General features: G+C 38.3%; 1 protein-coding gene across 6 annotated transcripts in view; it reads left to right on the top strand.

The window, feature by feature from the left end:
- Positions 1-17,918, top strand: part of LOC121318156 (putative adenosylhomocysteinase 3) — a 40,869-nt gene extending 22,951 nt beyond the window's left edge. For 2 of the 6 annotated variants that reach the window (XM_041254536.1, XM_041254541.1), the window contains exons 2-17: positions 4,574-4,685; positions 6,619-6,762; positions 8,196-8,317; positions 9,083-9,185; positions 9,563-9,657; positions 9,848-9,954; positions 10,154-10,270; positions 10,706-10,769; positions 11,227-11,315; positions 11,747-11,817; positions 13,516-13,610; positions 13,796-13,894; positions 14,355-14,423; positions 14,643-14,721; positions 15,234-15,354; positions 15,965-17,918. In XM_041254536.1, coding sequence (XP_041110470.1) covers positions 4,574-4,685; positions 6,619-6,762; positions 8,196-8,317; positions 9,083-9,185; positions 9,563-9,657; positions 9,848-9,954; positions 10,154-10,270; positions 10,706-10,769; positions 11,227-11,315; positions 11,747-11,817; positions 13,516-13,610; positions 13,796-13,894; positions 14,355-14,423; positions 14,643-14,721; positions 15,234-15,354; positions 15,965-15,971 — 1,494 coding nt within the window. In that variant the 3' untranslated portion in view covers positions 15,972-17,918. Of the gene's footprint in view, positions 1-206; positions 313-4,573; positions 4,686-6,618; positions 6,763-8,195; positions 8,318-9,082; positions 9,186-9,562; positions 9,658-9,847; positions 9,955-10,153; positions 10,271-10,705; positions 10,770-11,226; positions 11,316-11,746; positions 11,818-13,515; positions 13,611-13,795; positions 13,895-14,354; positions 14,424-14,642; positions 14,722-15,233; positions 15,359-15,964 lie in introns of those variants that run through there. The other 4 variants (XM_041254540.1, XM_041254538.1, XM_041254537.1 and 1 more) reach the window with 4 other exon arrangements.
- The last annotated feature ends 1,958 nt before the right edge of the window (positions 17,919-19,876 follow it).

Below are 19,876 nucleotides of genomic sequence, written 5' to 3' on the forward strand. Positions count from 1 at the left end.
TTTAATGCTGTTTGCTGAGGTCCTTCAGCCATGGCAATCCTCTTAAGACTTGTCAGCTATGGTTTTAATGGCTGACTTAATGGGATTACAGTGTGTGAGAGTGGAGACTTTATGAACAGGGATTGTAATGAGGAGAAAGGGCTGGGAAGTGGGGGTGACAGAATGGGACTTGTTAAAGTGGGGAGTTTGTGTAAAGAAGGGCTCGGCGCACAGTCGTCTCTTGAAAGAGAGGAAGGAGCAGCAATGGAGGCAGCATTTGAGGACTGGGCCTGCAGCAGAACCAGTGCTGCCTTTCAGTTACCTCAATGGGTGGTGAGTTTCACAGTTTGGATCGAAGTCCTTGTCACTGCTACAGTACCACCGGACAATTTAAGACATTTTGGTGGCTGTCATTTTAAACCTGCATTGGGCCTCCTCACTTCTGGGATATCTGCAGACATGCCAATGTCCCAGCAGAGTAAGCTGTAGACTCCACAGTGTAGAGATTTTATAAACAATGTAAATGTAGAACTGATGTTGGGCAAACAAAAAGCCACATAGCATTGTTGCGGCAAGAGAGCAGACCTAAGCAAATTGCAGTTTGTAGCCTAGGTTGGCTGTGACTCTTCAGTTCTGGTTGTACTTCGACGTAAATGTAGTATAACATAATTTTTGTATTCACAACCAACTATCCATTGTTAACTATGCTAACGGGTACTGGTACAGCAGTAAATAAACACCTTAAAATGACGAGGTAATATATGTTCCACGTACCATCATTCTTTGTTTAAAAGTGGCATTTTATTAGAATGTTAAGTGTTTTGGCAGTTTTTATAGCTGACAAGTAGAGCATGAACAGCTGATCGAGCAGTCATTGGCAACAGTTAACGACTACAGTAGTATAAACTCTTATACATTGGGAATTGGTCTGACATTTGTTGTATTTATTAGTAAATGCAATTCTTAATATAAATAGTTTAATTGGAGAGAAGTGCAGAGCTTATTTGTGGAGACTGCCCTCTGTCCGTATGTTATAAATATAGGGCTGTCTAGAGAAGCGGTTGTCCAGTTGTGATTAAACTTGCTAAGACCATTTGGTACATAGTTATTGAGTGTGTCAGAATCCGCAAGTAGATGGAGGTATCCTTCCACGTGACAAATGTACTTGTTCTTGCAGTGGGCACAGTAAGTCATAGTGATCTAGTTTATACGTGTTACTTATGGCTCTAATTTTACAGCCATGGCGGGGGGGTCTAGTGTATGTCAATGTCATAGTTTGTTTATATGGTTATGCGGTGTTGCTTATGTACTATATTTAAGCCATTTAACAGTGACATCTGCAGTAATATAAAATACCACCTTAACTTGGCAGTACAAAATTTCTCCATAAATCTGTCAGTGAAATACAGTGAGAAATAAGAATACAAGAAATAAAACGGTGACATTTCTACAGTGTAGTACTATTTTCTGTTCACATAGTTTAACCGTGCATTATCAAAACAATGATGGAGCACTGCATTTGTTTTACTTTGTCATGTTTTTTAAAAATACATTTCCAATCATAGTTTGAATAATGGTTTCGAAGTTAAGACCTTTTTGCACAAAATTAGTTTTCTGTAATCCTGTGTAATGTGACTGGCTGGACAGGCAATAGGCTTTCACACCCTGTTAACTCTTTCACTGCCAGGTTGCTGCTCCTTCTGTGCCATGGTACAGGTGGCATTTCTATTATATACTTCTGTTAAAATCTTATACTAACATGTCTGCACTATTAAATTATTGGTGTACAGTGATTAGTGCAATAGGTATCGGACAGGGTTTTGGAAGCGCTTGAAGCAGTTGTCATAACTTGTCTGTGTTGTATCTTCAGTTTCAGAAAAGGTCCTGTCAAATCACAGTCGGTTCAAAGAGGTACTGTCTGTAAAAAAAAAAAAAAAAAAAAAAAAAAAAAAAAAACATTTTAAAAAAGATAGTGTAAGAAAGGCTTCTAAACTGCAGCGTACACATTTTGAAGGGGTTCCAATTGTTGGCATCAGTGTTTTCTGATGCAGACTCCTGAAAGAAACTGACAGAAGCATTGCGTTCCCTCTCTGTTAAACCTCCATTTAACTGGATTGACTATGAATATCACAGGATTAAAACTTTCCAACAAGATCAAAGCAAGACCCCACGTAGTCACAAAGAGCCAGTGGTGTTTTTTTTGTTTTGTTTTGTTTTTTTAAATTGGGTTGCACAGTCTCAACCTTTTTGTACAATGTGTTTGTTATGAATTCTCAACTTTGGCACTAGACAGTAGTACTCGGCTCTGTCCCTCAAGATGCATTCCAGTTCTGATCTTTATTTCAAGCAGGTCCTAAATTTGTTAATTGCCTCTCATCAGCTTCAGTTAACTACACAAGAACATTCCTGGAGTAAAAACCTGGACTAGATCTCAAGGGCAGAGTTGAGTACCTCTGCAGTAGAATGGTGACTTGCTAAAGGTTGTGAAGAGGTTAGGAGACAAAGATGTATTCTTTTTTAATTCTGTTCCACACTCCCTTTCCTGTACCACAGAACCATATTCCCAGTACTAAACACTCCTCTACATTAAAACCTGTTTTAGAAGCTGTTTCACTTCCCTGCTGTGTATCACTCTCTAGCAGCTGATTAAATAAGTGCTGGTCATTTTGTAACAAAACACAGCGCTCTTTTGAGATGTAATTACTTTAGAATTGTGCAAGTTGCATTTTGGATCAAAGTGCCTGATGTATTTTCCTAAATGTAATGCTAATCCTCTGAACACTATTATAATTTTGCTGAGTGCAGGAGAAATGCTAAAACATTTTGTACATGGATTCTAGACAGTGCCCTTCTGTATCTGTTTCTCACTTTATGTAGATACATAGATTTACACCCCGTTTCCTTCAGGAGAGGAGGAAATCCTAGACTTGACTGGAAGATTTAGCAAATTGCTCTCTGGAAACTCCTTGTAGGCATATTGTGGTCTTGCGATAGTTATGTATCCAGATGATAAGACTTATAATAGGTATCCTCCAATAAATATGTACTTTTTTTGTTACAAAGCTTCTGTCTTCACCCACACCTTTTCACCAATGTTTGAATTGCCCATTTAATATGTCACAAATTAGTCACAGTAAACCTGTTCTGCATTAGCAAACAGGCCGATCTGGAGCACCATGAGCAAATGCTAGAAGGTGAAATTTGTAATTGCCAGCTTCATTTGCATGTTTGCTCCATGTAATTAGTAATTGTCACGAATAGGTTTTCCTGTAACCTCACATTAACTTTTGTAGGTGATAGTGTACCGTATTTAAATATCACTAGCCATGTGCAAGTCTCTACACCTATTCAAATGAGATATTCACATCCCATTGAGTGTTTTACTTGTTCAGGGAATTATAATTCATAGTCATAATGTGCTGGAAATTTAATGGTGAGGGTGAGGAGGAATTAAATGGTCAGCAAATGGTGAAAACGATTCGAACACCTGCTGAAATAGATCTGTTTACTAAGTCAGTAAAAGTTAATTTGAACACTTGCCAATTAGGCCTTGACGTTCAGTGAACCTGCTGGCTTTATGCCCCAGTTAGTCTCTTGTTCTGGACAGGAGGACACAAAGAGTCAAATATGTGTTCCCAGATTTTCTGGCTGGTGTTTGGTTAATTGTTAGGTTTCTGTTTCCAGACATAACAGGCATCCTCTAATGAGCCTCCTCAGAGCTGCTTCTTTTGTCTTCCTTTGTAAACGGAGACCAGCAGCTTGCGTCACTCATGTGCAGAGCCCAGTATGGTAGCAGTACAGGTCTGGAAACAGAAACGTTAGCTGTTGATCAAGTCGTGCCAAATGAAAATAGGTAGTGTCAGGTTACTTCAGTTAGCTCTTCAAACATTCGTCTTCCTTATTCTCACATAGATATTGAACTGATTCAGCAAGCAGAGGTGAAGCAGTGTGGCTGCAGAACAGCTATGCAGTTGCATGCAACTTGGTTGTGTCTTTTTAAATGGCATATGTTCTGTATAGATTTATATGTGCAAAAACAAGTATAGGTTTGACAGCTACCTGCACCCTTACCTGAGACCAAGTCACACTGATAGAATTTACATTTTGCTGGCTGCTTGTATGGTGTTACCATTGTGATGTCCAGGCATTTCGTGTTGTTGTCTTGAATCTGCACTAGCTTTTGGTACTGGCTGCCCAAGTTGCATGGGTGTACCATGACTCCCTGCATGTGTCACTGTGTGAAGGTGGTGCATTTCTAAAATCCATTTGGGAATTTATATTAATTATGTCCCATGTATTGGGATAGGTATAAATTGCCAATCTTTGTAATACAGTAAAGTATTTGAATCCTGTTGTTTGTCCTTGAACAGATGTAGTACATAATCACTTTTTATACTTTCCAGGTGTGTTTTTGGAGTATTTGACAAGTTTTACGTGTTACTAAATTAGATTACAATCATTTGGCCGTTAACAACTTGTAAGCCCTCTTTGGTACTTCGGTAACCAAAAGGTTAGAAAGGAAGTTGGGTAACAACCAATTGCTTGCCTCAGTGTATAAACTAAACAGAACTTTGTTTTCTTTTGCTCTCCACAGCAAATCCAGTTTGCTGACCAGAAGCAGGAGTTTAACAAGCGCACCACCAAGATTGGCCGTCGCTCCCTGTCCCGCTCCATCTCCCAGTCCTCCACAGACAGCTACAGCTCAGGTAGGACCCTTCAGCTGCTCCTCCTGCAGGGGCTTGGGCTGGGCATACTCTATCCAGCTGGATTACCTGTATCACAAATATGATAACTGACATCTACGGTAGGTCAAATGACAAAGGAGCCCTTTAGAACTGAAGGACTTTAGAACCTCTGGATGACAAAGACATATTCAATGTTAACCATATCCTGTGGCATTTAAGGCTTTATTATTGCATCTTGGTTTTATTTCTTTCGAAATATGGAAGTGGTTGATTTTAGATGACTATTATATATATACAGCAGAAACACTTACTACTTTAGTGTAGGCCCAGTCTTCCTACTCCTAAGTTCTATGTTTAGAACAGAGTGGACATATGTCATTTCGGAAATCAACATGAATTAAAGTGCTTGACGCTTGGAATTTTATATATTTGTTTAATTTTCTGAAGGAACATTTAAAAATAAATGAAAGCTATTTACTCTAAGGTCTTTAGAAATGAGAACTCTCTGCATGAGAAGCTCTTACCTTCAGTTTATTTGTAAGATTTTCATATACAGACGACATGCACAAACGTTCAACTGAAAGTTTCTTAGCAGTTAAGCGGGTAATCGTCAGATTTTTAATAAAGCAGCATAGTTAACAGTATAGTTATGAATTTCCAATGAGCCATTGTGGAGAGCTTAACACTAATCAGTGTGCAGGCAGCTTACTTTAATAAATAGTAAATATTAGCAGCTTTAAATAATTAATGCATATTAATGCATGTCACATTTTATTGGCCAAAGAAACTAAAATTTCAAGTTTTATAAGACACATGGATTTAAGTAAGGGGTGTTTGTAAATTTTTTGTTTGTCTCACAACCAACCTGCTATTTTTCAGATGTCTAACTCTAATATCTGGATTCAGCCATAAAAATATTCGACCTAGAAACCTTAATACCAGTGCCTTAATTTTAAAATGTTCCTTAAACAGTTTTGGTTTGAACTTTTAAATAATAAAAAGTAAAAATAAAAAAATGTAAAGCTTATTGAATTAAACTACCTTCCAGTGTTCCAGAGCCCCCTGCACTGTTAAAATAATAGCAATACTGTGTATTTTTCAGTTAATCACACATCAGGGGTCTTAATTCAGCTAGTTAATATGGTTCTCAACCTTTACTCTGCAGTGTTCTTTCTTGGAAACACTGCAGGGTGTTCTGTAACACAAAGCTGCAATAGGTTGATTTAGAATTTCATTGAAGTTCAGTTTTTCATTAGTTTCTCAGGTTTTAATCTGCTTTTTCAAAGACGCTGGTGCTCAAAAAATCTTAACCGCTGTGTGGTTTACCTTTTCTGTGGTTTTACACTTTCAGCATTAAACTGTTTTAGATCAGAATAAGGGAGGCAACAAGGTATGTAATGAGCTCCTGCTTTTATAAGCCTTTATTGGCTGTATTATGTCTTCACACTTGACTAAACCGAATGACCAAAAGCAGATTGCTTTTAATAAGGTCAGGATCCTATTGAGTGAATAGCTTTTGGTGGAAAAACTATTAAGTTATGCATGTTTTTTGTGGTATTTTTTGTGGGGGGTGGGGGGGGGGGGTTTGGCTGTTGCCTGGTCGTTTCTGTATCAGAACTGTGTTGGGGCTGCAGTGGGACCCCAGTGCTGAGGCCTTGTTGATTTTATCAGCTGCTTATGCTGAGATGCTGGCCCTGATGACTTGGTCAGAGTGCACTCAACCAACATGGAGCAAGGGAATCTGTTCTAAATCACTGCAAGAATGGGGGAGAAAACACCAAACTGTAACCTGACAAACCACTTCGGTTCCTAAATATTAACAAACCCTTTTTTATGCCATGAATGTAAAGCAAATATTGAACCAACCGATTTATAGGAAAAACAGAGATAACATTGTGAATAATTTCTAAAGCTGGAAGTTGGCATGTGATTTGGTGGTGTTTTCCCGTTTCAGCTGCCTCCTACACAGACAGCTCGGATGATGAGACCTCTCCGAGAGACAAGCAGCAGAAGAACTCCAAGGGAAATAGTGACTTCTGCATCAAAAACATCAAGCAGGCAGACTTCGGGCGGAGGGAGATCGAGATCGCTGAGCAAGGTACAAGGAGAGGGCTGAGAACTGCCACACCCTAACTACACATTTACTCAAGTCTGTTCAGGCATGCAGTAAAAAAAAAAAAAAAAAAAAAAGCCATGTACATATTTAATCTTTTAGAAAAGTTTTATCTGCACAGTAAAAATAACAGATTGTAGTTGATCAGTATGATAAAAACCTTAATATAATTTAAAAAAAAAAAGTATACTGGGCTTGCAGAAATATGTCAAATTCTGAGATGCTGGTTTTAAATATAGTTTAAATTGTTTAAAAAAAGGATGTTTATTGTGAAATCCTCCTTCACTGTAAACTTCTCCCAGTGACTTAAATGCAGTTCCTGAAGGGATTTGTATGTTTATAAAAGCATTCTCCCCCAGTATCTCCTGTTAATGGTTCTTTACCCTTATTTATTGGAAATTACAATATACCAAAGTGCATAATTAGATGTCTAATTATGTTTAGATATTTGTTTTTATTAGTATTGTGCAATACTAAAAAGCATTGCCATAATGTAATTGTAAATCAAATGGTAAAAAAAAATTTTTTGTAAGATTACTGAAAATACTATTTTGCAGTATTCAAGCTTTTAAATTAAGGATTTGTTTTTTCCTGGTTCTACTTTTCTTTATTGGATTTTTTTTTTTTTTTTAAACCATCAAATTTATTTTAAACTGTAACATATTAAGTTAGTTCCCTTGTTTCCTGTAGCAGGTTTATTGTGTCTAAGGAGAGGGCTGATTGCAGGGATGTAATAGAGATCCCCTTGGAGATCACACCAGTCTGAACACTGAAGAAAATATCAATATTAAATCAGAAATGAACAGCATACTGTACATATCCAGTATACAGGCTGGCTAGAACACTTACCCAAGAGGAAAGGAGTCCTGTAAAGAGAGCCTGACTGTCTGGTATGAGCCCAAGCTGGAAGTCAAACCAGATTCCTTCATTAGGATTCCCCCCACCCAAAGTCATGAACTAACAAAACTGTCTTCACCTTTTAACCCCCAGCTCATTATACTGCATGCTGGCCCCAGTGTCAGAATATTGATAGTGGCCAGCCCTGCTGACCTGTTTCATATCACAAAGTCCACTGTGCTTCAGGTTTATGAAACGTACTGGCTGGCAGTACAGTGTAGAAACAACAATGGTAATCAAAAATGGATATTGTGAAATTCAAGATCATTATTGATGACTTGAGCCATTCTACAGTGTTGGCAGCCAATCCTAGTGTCCACTTTCCCATATGTGCACGGTTATGTAACAGTTGTGTAATACGTGTCAGTGCATCCATTTAAAGTGCATGGTAAAGGATGCAGGATGATACAGAAACTGTATAGGTGGTGGTGGGGGTGGTGGCTGTTGCCTGGTCGTTTCTGTATCAAGCCTGTATTGGGGCTGCGGTGAGACCCCAGTGCTGAGGCCTTGTTGATTAACAGCTGCCCGTCCTGCCTGTGCAGAGATGCCTGCCCTGATGGCTTTGAGGAAGCGAGCTCAGGGAGAGAAGCCACTGGCTGGAGCAAAGATCGTGGGCTGCACTCACATTACTGCACAGACCGCTGTAAGTACAATAGATCCCCTTATTAACCAGCTTTGTCTGTTTTTACAAGTACAAGCCTGATTTTTCCAGTTAAAAAGAATATAAATTACAGAATCTAAATTACATTTGTTACCCATTAGTCCACTCTCGTCATATTGAATTTCTTTTTTCTTCATCTAGTGAAATTGTATTAAGGGACCAGTTAATGAGCATATTGGTGTAAAGCCTAGAGCAGCTACAGCAGAAATAAACACAAATGCACTAAATGTCCCACTGTACTGAATGTATCGCTTGCCTCAGAGCTAAAAAGGAACTGAAATAAGGATGTGTGTAGTATTTGTTACAGCCCTTCCCAGAAGGGGAATGTGCACGCTATAACATTAGCATGGGACAGTTTACTGTGGTGTTGTCTACCCCAAGAGGGACATTATTCAGAAAGCTTTAACTTCTGATGTATTTAAGCTGTAAGTATAATCAAATGTCATGATTTTGCCCAGGCTTTGAGTAAACCGTCTCAGAATACCTGTGGTGTTAAGCTTTGTGAATGGGGCTTAATATAACCAAATGTACTACTTGTGTATTATTTTTTTGTCCAGCAGGCGGCAGTGTTTTCCCTGGAACAATTTAAAGGCTTTTGGCCAATTCACTAATTCTTTATTCTGGAGTGGATCCCATTGGTAAAACTGGGTCCTGGTGATTTGATTCACATTAACTCTCAAAAAGCGTTCAGTGTTCTATATCCAATGACATATTGTGTGTGTGCGCGCCTTCCTTCCCTCCCTGCAGGTCCTGATGGAGACACTGGCTGCCCTGGGTGCTCAATGCAGATGGGCTGCCTGTAACATTTACTCCACACAGAATGAAGTTGCAGCTGCCCTTGCTGAAGGTGGTAAGTTTCCCTTTGCTTTCACTTGCTGTCCACCGACTCTCGTCAGGCTAGAACTGAGAGTGGTGGCAATGGTCCTGAAGCTGACGCATTAGTTAGGGCTAAGGTTGAATATGAACTCTGGCCTGAACACTTATTCTTATTAGTTTATTTTTTTTTACCCATGGCGATTTTGTATTTAGTTTGTTTTAGCTGTGAGAACCTGCGTACAAAGCTGTTTCTGTTTTTACCGGTTATGCGGGGGCCATGAGGAATATTCTCATGGTGTAAAATGAACACGACACCAGGGTGCAACACTGCCTCTGGGTACCGCATCATGTCTCATCTGTTGTGCTACGTTCCTGTTGGTCATCACCCACTTTGCAATTTCTGTATGGTAGGATTTGCTGTGTTTGCGTGGAAAGGTGAATCAGAAGACGACTTCTGGTGGTGTATCGACCGCTGTGTCAATGTGGAGGGGTGGCAGCCCAACATGGTATGTGCCTTCGGAGGATGCTGTTTTTACCCAAGCACCCCCAGGACAGTAATTCTGATATTTACTTGTTTTGTTGTTGCCTTTTGGTGGGGAAGCTTTTGTTGTGAGTGTTATTGTAGCTGCACTGTAATGCTTTCTATTGTTAGTGTCAGAGGAAACGCGTTTCATTTTTTATCCCCTCAATGTTCAGATTCTGGATGATGGAGGTGACCTCACTCACTGGATCTATAAGAAGTACCCCAACATGTTTAAGAAAATCAAGGGCATTGTGGAGGAGAGTGTCACTGGAGTGCACAGGTGGGTCAGAGCAAACTCAAACAGCAGTGCCTTTGCTGTGGAGCCAGCTCTTTTCATTGGATAGTGTTTCTCAAATACATTTGTAATAATACACCCTGCTGCTTTTATAAGTTGTGTTTAAGTACTTATGTCACAGTTTTTATATGCATTCATGAAAATGCTTATTTTTTTGTGGTGTTTATTTGTATTTTCTCTTTAGGTTGTACCAGTTGTCTAAAGCTGGGAAGCTGTGTGTTCCAGCCATGAACGTGAATGACTCTGTAACCAAACAAAAGTTTGATAATCTTTACTGCTGTAGGGAGTCCATCCTGGATGGGTAGGTACACTACTCTGAGCATCAAACGTTTCAGAGCTGGCTTTGATAGGAACAGGCATACTGCGGTCAGCATGTGTGTGTTTCTCACTGAGCTGAGAGGTAGTGTTGACTTGGATGGCGAGCATAATGTTTCTTGGCTACATTTCAAGGTTAAGTCTACATCATTAATCATGCACAGCGGGTAGGTTAACTGTTCAGAATGCCAAAGTGTTTTTTTTTTTTTGTTTTTTTTTTTTGGTCTGCACTTGAAGTTCATTTTCTTTTTGTTTTTTTTTTAAGTTTGATACTTTTTACGTCAACTTGATGGATTTTCAAGCATGAATCTGTTTGCAGGAAGTTGACGTGAGGTGTTGCTATGGATGAGGGAATTGGTCAGACCCCACAAAGAAAATCAACATTTCCAAACACAGTAATGTCTCTGTTTTGTTTTCCCAGTCTTAAAAGAACGACAGATGTGATGTTTGGAGGAAAGCAGGTGGTAGTGTGTGGATATGGAGAGGTAACTACATTGCGGTTTTAAAGAACTCAACACATACATAAGCTAGCAACATGGTCCACTGATTATGGCTGGGATTGAACAACCAGCTTTTGATCCCTTTTCTGTCTGTTGGCCTTGACTGTTTTTAGCTTTTGTATATTTTGAGATTACTGTGGAAAAGAGCGTACTGGTTACAAATTTTGATAATACCACTTGATAAAATAAGCAATAATCGTCATGGTTGGCTATTTGTTAAGGTCACTTTGCACTAACTGGAAAAAGGTAGCGCATCTTGCTTTTGGTCTCTAGATGGCAGTGTATAATAAGGCATGGACACTTTAGCTTGTGCATTTTGTAAAAGGAACCCGTTAGAATCTGCCCTGCCATTGGCATTCAGATTTGAAGAAAGAAATTTGATGCATTAGGGTAGATGCTTTATGCTTTACAGTTTCCTTGTGGTCTTTTCATGTCCCTGCAGGTTGGAAAGGGTTGCAGTGCTGCCCTGAAAGCCATGGGCTCCATTGTGTACGTCACTGAGATAGACCCCATCTGTGCACTGCAAGCCTGGTAGGTATTTTATTGCAATAGCAAACAAGCCAGGAAATAATCCCAGAGGGAACAGGCAAGATCACAGGTGTATGTTTGAGGCTTTTCCAAGAATGAAACCGCATTACAAGAGGTTTTGAGTTAATATCCAAGACTAGTTGTCTTTCTGTGCTGCAGGATAACTAATTGCACACTAGTGTCTCCGGATAGCTGAAGGATCCTTCTCTATGTTGGTCTTAATGATGTGGGAACAAGCAGTCCAGAGAGATATGATGGGCAAATGCGTGGGCATTCTCAGTATTTTTATATTGGCTTTGAAATCGACCTACATTCCTTTCACAGCCTACATACATAGAAATAAATATACTAAAAGGTAGCTTTGTCTTTTTTTATATATAAAGAAAGCTCTTTCCTCATTTTTGTGTTCCATTCCTTGATTTGTTTTCTTTCAGCATGGATGGTTTCAGACTGGTGAAGCTGAATGAAGTCATCAGACAGGTGGACATAGTTATCACTTGTACAGGTAAAGTGAATATAAGTTATCAATAGAGCGCCACACATTTCAAATATTTCTGGATTAAAGTATGTGAAAGTGATGTTACGGTATACTGTGAATCACTGAAGTAGCCCAGTCAAATAGAGTAAGGATACATGATTAAGAAAGAATCAGTTGTTTTTGTTTGGGAGGTTTTCCTGCCATGTTTGGTAGGGAAATGAAACCAATGTAAAATGCATAGTTAAATTGTACTTTAATACAGCTTCTGCTGAAGTAATCTACACAGATTTGCTTATCACAGTTGATCCTTAATTAGTTAACAGAACAGTTTAATCACAGAACAGCATTGGAGATGAACAGAGAAATAGTCAGTTAGCATGGTTGATTGAAAAAGCCTATTTTTAACTGAGGGTTCCCCAGCTGTTCACCCCCAAAGAGTACTGTACAACAAAGCAGATTGACAGCAAGCCCTAGATCATGAAACACATTTATTTAAATAGATTTCATTAAAAATGAAATTGAATGTCAATATTCTGAGTTTATCTAGTAGAGGTGGGTTGTCAGGGATTCGTTGTGCTGTCCATGACCCGGCTCCTCAGAGATACTGGATTTAGTGGACAGGTGTTGTAGCCTATAGTGAAGTAACAACTGGCTCTGGTTGAGGAGGAAAGAGGCTGATTGGGGACCTCAAAAAGTGATGGAGAAAATTAACATCAATGAACAGGAATGGAGGGCTAAGGTAAGTAAACTGAGCTGGGTTGGGTTGGGTGGGGGAGGGGAGTGGTGTTGGGACGCCAGCATCACCGTCGAGCCTTCCCGAGGTGTTGTGAGCTTGTTGACGAAACCCCAAAGCCAGGAAGAGCCCCACCCGGCCCATTCCAGTGAAACCCCAAAGCCAGGAAGAGCTCCACCCAGCCCATTCCAGTGAAACCCCAAAGACAGGAAGAGCCCCACCCAGCCCATTCCAGATGGTTGCCCTGCAGAGACGCAAGGAATGCTGCACATTGGTTAATCCTTGGAGCCAGCATCGCCGCGCACGTTGTGTATGCTGCTGCGCCACGAACTGTGCAAATAGAATGATCCCTGGAGCCAGCATTACACTTCAGGCCATCAACACTGGGCCAATAAGAAATCCTTGTTACTTCGTCGAGGAGGAGCGCTGAAGGCTGATATATTACAGAGCACTTTGTTTACTTAAGTCAGTTTCTGAAATGTAATACAGTAAGTGATTTTAAACCTTTTTGAAAAATTTGAAAAGCAGTACAACAGGAAATTGAGAAATATTATGCCACTTTGGATTTGTTGTGTTAGTTTACAATTTAAACCTTTACTGTATTAAAATAAACCAGGTACCCAATCAGACTAGGAGAAAGACTGTTCTTTACAGCATAATATGTATGATTTCTTTTAGAATTGATTAATCTGTAAATTCTGATTTGAAATGATGTTTCCTCTGCCTCCAAATACAGTCCAAACAGTATTTTGTACTGCAATTGTACAATATAACATTCACCCCTTGCATTTTGTGCTTCACTGAACAGTTTTATTTAACAGCCCTTGTATAACCTCACCGGACTTAACCTAGAAGGAAACAAAATGACAAACTGAGAAGAGTTGATTGTAATGATGAAGTTAGCCATTTCTTATCAGTTGGAGGTACCCGAACATAGCACCGGCGGTAATTAACTAATTACATTTTTTTTTATTTATTTATTTTTTATTTAGGCAATAAAAACGTTGTGGTAAGGGAATACTTAGACCGTATGAAGAATGGTTGCATTGTCTGCAACATGGGACATTCCAACACTGAAATTGACGTGGTAAGCACTGGCAGCTGGCTGCTTGAAAATCGATTTTGTCTGTCCTAGGTTTTAAGGTTATATAAAGATTATTTTCACACCTGGGTAGGAGTAACAGTGTTTAATTCTGAATTTAATGTTGAACACAGTTAAACCTGGTGTGTGTGTGGTGTGCTCTGGCTTATTCATCTTCACTCTGTTTTCAGGCCAGTCTGCGCACTCCTGAGCTGACCTGGGAACGTGTGAGGTCACAGGTGGACCATGTGATCTGGCCTGACGGCAAGAGAATAGTGCTGCTGGCCGAGGTAATTGCTTGCATTTAGCTGAATGTGCAGAACATCCTGACGAGAAGGATGGGGGGGAAAACGCTTGTGTCAGATATAAACAGTGTTGCTATTAAAAAGTAAATCCACAGGAATTGGCATTACAGATATGGGACGGTAAAAGGCTAATATGTAAGAACAGGTTTCATTTAGTTACAGGTTATAATGGTATTGAAGACAGCTGGCTTCTCCAGTAGAAACTGCTAAAACAAAAAGGTGTCTATTGAAGTGACCAGAGAGTAGGGTCATCCTAGTCAAGCTTTGAGGGCTGCTCTCTAGACCTTGTTTAAAAACGTAACGTAACGTAAAAAACGTAAACTCATTCTCTATGAAATTAAAAAATTTGGCAAATATTCTGTACTGTACACAAGACTTGCATTTACTAGTTTGCCTATATCTTTATTGAATAGCATGAGCAGTCAACCTCTATGTCTGTTTGCAGGGTCGTCTTCTGAATCTGAGCTGCTCTACAGTTCCTACCTTTGTGCTCTCCATCACTGCAACCACCCAGGTATGGACTTTTCAACCTGGATACAAAAATGCACACATTATTAATCCTGCACATCATAATGTTCCCCAGAAGTGTAGAATATGACCGTCAAGCTAAGGTGACTGAGGTGTAGACATTGGCCACTGTTTCAGCACCTGAGCTTGGTGGTGGTGCTACCATGCAGCCCCAGAACGCAGGTCTGTGTCGCTGCTTTTTTCTCAAGATCTCTTTATTCCCCAGGCACTGGCTTTAATAGAGCTTTACAATGCTCCAGAGGGCCGTTACAAGCAGGATGTCTACTTGCTGCCAAAGAAAATGGGTAAGAAAGTGCCTTGAGACCTGCTTTAATAATATAGTAGTGTTTGACTGTTTTGACATTTTTATTTAAACAGAAAGTAGAAGTTAATTTATTTTGTATAGGAATACTTTGTAATGAGAGGTACGTTAGTCAAACAAAGTAGACAATAGGGTATATTATTATTGCACAACCCTCAGGGTCCAATCCCCCCACAGCAGAGTATTTATGTGGAATCTGCTTTTTACAATACACAGAGGTAAATGGAAGTAGTTATTTTTGTTTGTTTTTGTTCTTTGTTTTCACCTTTTTTTTTTTTTTTAATATAATGAGAAGCAATTCCTGTAGCACATGCAATCCAACAGTCACACACACTCGGATATACACACTCACAGATATTTTTGGCTGGACCTATACAGACAAGCAGGCAGCTGCATGCCCGCATTGGCGTGTCTAGTAAATTATTAATAAACTGAAGGGAGACTTTTAGTCAACGGTGGTGAGGGAAAGGGTATCTGAAAATGTTTTTTCTATAGATGAGTACGTGGCGAGCCTTCATCTTCCAACATTCGACGCACATCTAACTGAACTGACAGATGAGCAAGCAAAGTACCTGGGCTTAAATAAAAACGGACCCTTTAAGCCAAATTACTATAGGTAAGAATACATTTGCTGATCAGAACAGGCCTGCGCTGTAATATCTATACAAACAATTGTTTTACAATCGCATTCATATATATTTTTTTCAATGACCTTGCGGTGGTCAAGAATTTACCATTGTTTTGACTTCAACAGTAATAATGTCAATACAGATTTGTGTTTGTTGTACTTGTAGGATAATATAGACAGCCTTCAGCTGCCAGTACAGCAGCACATGGGTTTTATCAGTTGTATCCTAAATCCAGTATGATACGATTGAATTCATTTAGCAATGCTTTCTAAGAAACCTTTCATAGAGCTTCACAAACAAGAACAGCCCAGTCTACAACGTACAGTACACACTGAGAACCCTGCTGGTGTGTGGTTAAAGGTTCATACAGAAGCTGTGCCAAGTCCCTGGTGACTTGTTTTTTCTGAGCAGCTGCACTTCACTGCTCCAAGCTTGAATGTAGTTAATATAGTATTGTCAATTTTAGTATTAAATACTGTTTTATTGGATAACCAATGATTTTATAGTCACTTTATTGTATCTGTGCACAGCAAGGATTGCACAGTGGCTTCATTTTTAACATGTGTTTTTTTTTTTTTTTTCTTCTTTTTATTTAAGGTATTAGCCTTCTGTAAAAATAAAAAAAAAACAGACCAGAAGAACAGTAGAGACTAGAACAAGAAAAGAAGTCTTTCAAAGCAACTGTACAGGATTTAAGAAGCTCGTGATTTTAAAAAGCTGGACTTGACAGCGAAGCAGACACACACAGCACATTGAGCTTTATTTATTTAAACTGGAATATTGTAACCTAACCTGCAGGTAGCCCTGGCTGCTGGGTCACTCCTAGAGTGGCTTGAGGAGGTTACATGGATTAATTTTCTCTTATGTATCTTATCAGTTGTAAGTAATCCATTAGAAGTGTTATTGTAACCCTAAAGAGAGATATTGGAAACAAACAAAAAAGTGTGAGGTGATTATTTTTTACATTTTATGATGCACAAGTTTCAGTCTTATCTTTATTTTCTGTTTGAAGGGGGTGGGGTCTGCATTCTTACTGTCTGAACCACAGATCAATAGATTCAGATTTGATTTGTTTTAAAGCTCATTTTGTTCTGTTCCAATATATTTAAGAGAAGTTTGCACAAGTAAATTGGCTAATGATATTATTCATTCTTTGTCTGTTGTCCCTTCCCTCTGTGAGACCAACACTAAATGTGAAAGGTATCCTACTGACAGCACTACATTTTTAAAGTTCACTGTTGCTTTCTATGGTCCTCTGTGTCATTTAAAATATATCCAGATTAATATAAAATATATTTTTAATACATCAGTGTTCAACCAACATGATACAACTCTCACGCTCTCAATCTCGCTCTTGCTATAGAGAGAGAGAGAGCGAAAGAGAGGGGTGGCTATCTTCTCTAAAGAGTAGTGTTTTAAATGGAAATTGTTCTCAAGTGTTTTCCTTGATTTCTTCAATGTGATCATCTTACCTTTTTCTTAAATCATATGCAGTATCTTTTTTTTGGGGGGGGGGTGGATAGTTAAGGGAGCTGTAGTTTGTATGTGAATCGCAGCTTCCTTAAGCATTAGTTTTTAGTAATTTTTTAATTACTAGCTCGGATGAGCAACTTAATTTGCATTTGACATAACCCATCACTAACTGCTACTATTGAACATCATTTACACTACACAGTATTTATGTGTTGCATTTACACCAGAGGCTGGCCTTCAAGCCAAGACAAAACAAGAACTGCACCAATTAGTGTGACCTGTCATTGACATGTATCATCGTTTCCAATAAAATCCATTGTGAATGGGACAAAGACCTTCCCATTAAATTATATAAGTGTGTACTGTCCTATATAAAACTTAGTCTACTACAAACAACATTAGTATAGGTACTGACCCACTCAACCTTTTAAAGTATTTATATAGTACTTATAAAGTTTTAAACTAATGTAAATTAATTTATATGCATCAATACACAGTCTTGTTGCTAAAGCGATGGATTTTAAAGCTTTACAAAGAAGACGTTTATTATCAGTATTAGTGTAACAGGAAGAGTCTTTGAACTCCTTCCTGGATACTTTAACGTTGTCTTTAGGTTCACAATGCTCGGATTTAATGATAATCAAACAAATGATAATAATTAGTTAATTTACTTGTGCTAATTTTAACCCATCCTTATGAAGTGGATAAAGATTATTTGTTTGCAAGTAAAAATAAATCAGCATTTTCTTAACTTATTTTAGGTTACGTTGTTCACTCCACACCTATGTTTTTTTACTGAAATTGTCTCAGGATCACAATCTGCATGTGACCGGTAATCATTTATGTAACATTAAGCAGAGAGGGCAACACCAGCATATTGTTAAGATTTAAGAACTTTAAAGAAAAAAAAAATCTGATGTATTTATCATTATAAATCTGTACTACAAAAAACAAATAAATTTGACATTTTAATTTTTCTGAAATGATGTTTTAAATATTTCAAGTGATTGTAGTAGATGAGCAATAATGAACCTGTAATCTTTAACCATAATAAATTGTAAAAAAAAAAAAAAAAAAACTCTTTGTATTTCTCTGAAGGCAGATATATAAAGATAGATCCAAAGATGACATAATATTAGCATTCTCTTCTTTGGCTTGCATGTTTGTTTTGTTTGCTTCTTGCTGTACAGACTGTTGCAGTATATAACAAAATACAGTGTGTTTTTTAAACAACATGTCATAGGGGGAAAAAATACATTATTACAGAGCTGTGTCAAATAGCAGGACAACATTAGGACTGAATGTTTGCAAATTACCACTGACCATGTTCTTGTTAACAGGAATCTAATAATTAGAGCATGTACTGTATTAATGTAATTTTTTCACATGGTGTGTTGTAAATGTATGTATGAGTTATGCTTTTATTACTGTGCTATTCATGTTATCTTGTTTTTGTATACTGCACAGTACTACACTTGTACTGTTTTTATATTTATCACTAGTTTCTAAAAAAACCTTGAGGTTGTTGGTGGCTTTACAGAGCACAGTGATTCTAGTACTGCCCTCCAACAAGTATTGGTAATTGCTCCATTACTTAGAGCAGGGGTCTCCACCCTGGTTCTGGAAAGCTACAGGGTCTTCTGGTTTCTGTTTCAACCGAGCGCTCAGTTTCTTAATATACCAATTATTGGCTTAATTAGGCAAGATTACCAGGTGTGCCAGATCTTTAGCCATTGATGACATAGACGCCTACGAAACCTGAGGATCTGAGGGTCTCTGCGACCGGGGTTGCAGACCCCTGACTTAGAGGGTAGTATGCGTATTTCATATTTCAGTATCAAATGATCAACATTCCTAGAACCTTTTCTCCAAAGGGACCACAAGAGTAAAATTCGAAGCGGTGAACTCAAGAAGCAGCAGAGGCATTGCCACACTACAAGAAAACCCAATGTACTGAAAACAGCTTTTCCATGGTTCCCCAAAATACAGCCATCAGTGTAATAGACCTATCGATATCTTTGTAAAAAGGTGTGCAGGATGGAAGATTTGTTATTAACATTTATTGTATAAATAACATACTTGACAAGATCCTGACCAAGGATGCTACTTTTCAATAATAATAAAAAAAATAATACATGTGACTAAAATGAAATGCTTTTCCCCAGTCACAATATAGATATCTAAGCAATAAAGTTAAATAACAATGAACACGCTTATACAATTAAACATGTCTGTTTATCTAAAGAATGACAGGAAAGCAATCAAGTGGTTCCCATTATTAGTGACACATGTAAATTCTAAAAAATGAACTTATTCTGGATGTTTGTGATTCACACTGATAGTAGAAAAATGCCTATGGGAAATATTCGAAAGCCTAAGCGATTATAATGTATTTACATTCCATTACCACTAAAAATACCACTGTTTTCTATAAACTTTTACTGAACAGTACAGAAAACAGCAGCCAGGCGAATATTGAAAAAAACAAACAAACAAAAAACAAACATGCTTTGTTCATTTGGCCCTTCTATTAAATGTATGAGTGTTTATGGAGTAAACCGACACAAAGAAATAACTAATGGTAATGCAAATCTACCTCTTAGGGTTTACTTCTTGATATTATTAATTATTATTAATTAGTCATTTAGCAGACATTTTTTATCCAAATGAACTTAGAGATGGAGAGTGAACTATGGATTGACAACTGCTGCAGAGTCATTTACAATAGGTCCTCAGTTTTATGTCTCATCCAAAGGATGGACGTTACCTGAAAACTTAAATAACGGGAAGAAATGTTAGATTTCCACAGGGGTCACGTTTGTGTCTAAATCTTCAATGTATATTCTTTCCCCATTGATTCAGTATTTTACACTTTTCTGGAACTAAGCTGACAATAATATTAAAAGAACTCTTGTGTATTAGAGTGTTGACAGTATAACGTAGCAATGGGGAAAAAATACTGTAGCCTCTGGCACTACAGTATTTGAGTTTGATACAATTATAAAAGAATAATCTTCAGGCAAATGCATTTATGAT

Source organism: Polyodon spathula, chromosome 7, assembly GCF_017654505.1.
Source record: "Polyodon spathula isolate WHYD16114869_AA chromosome 7, ASM1765450v1, whole genome shotgun sequence".
NCBI lineage: Eukaryota > Metazoa > Chordata > Actinopteri > Acipenseriformes > Polyodontidae > Polyodon > Polyodon spathula.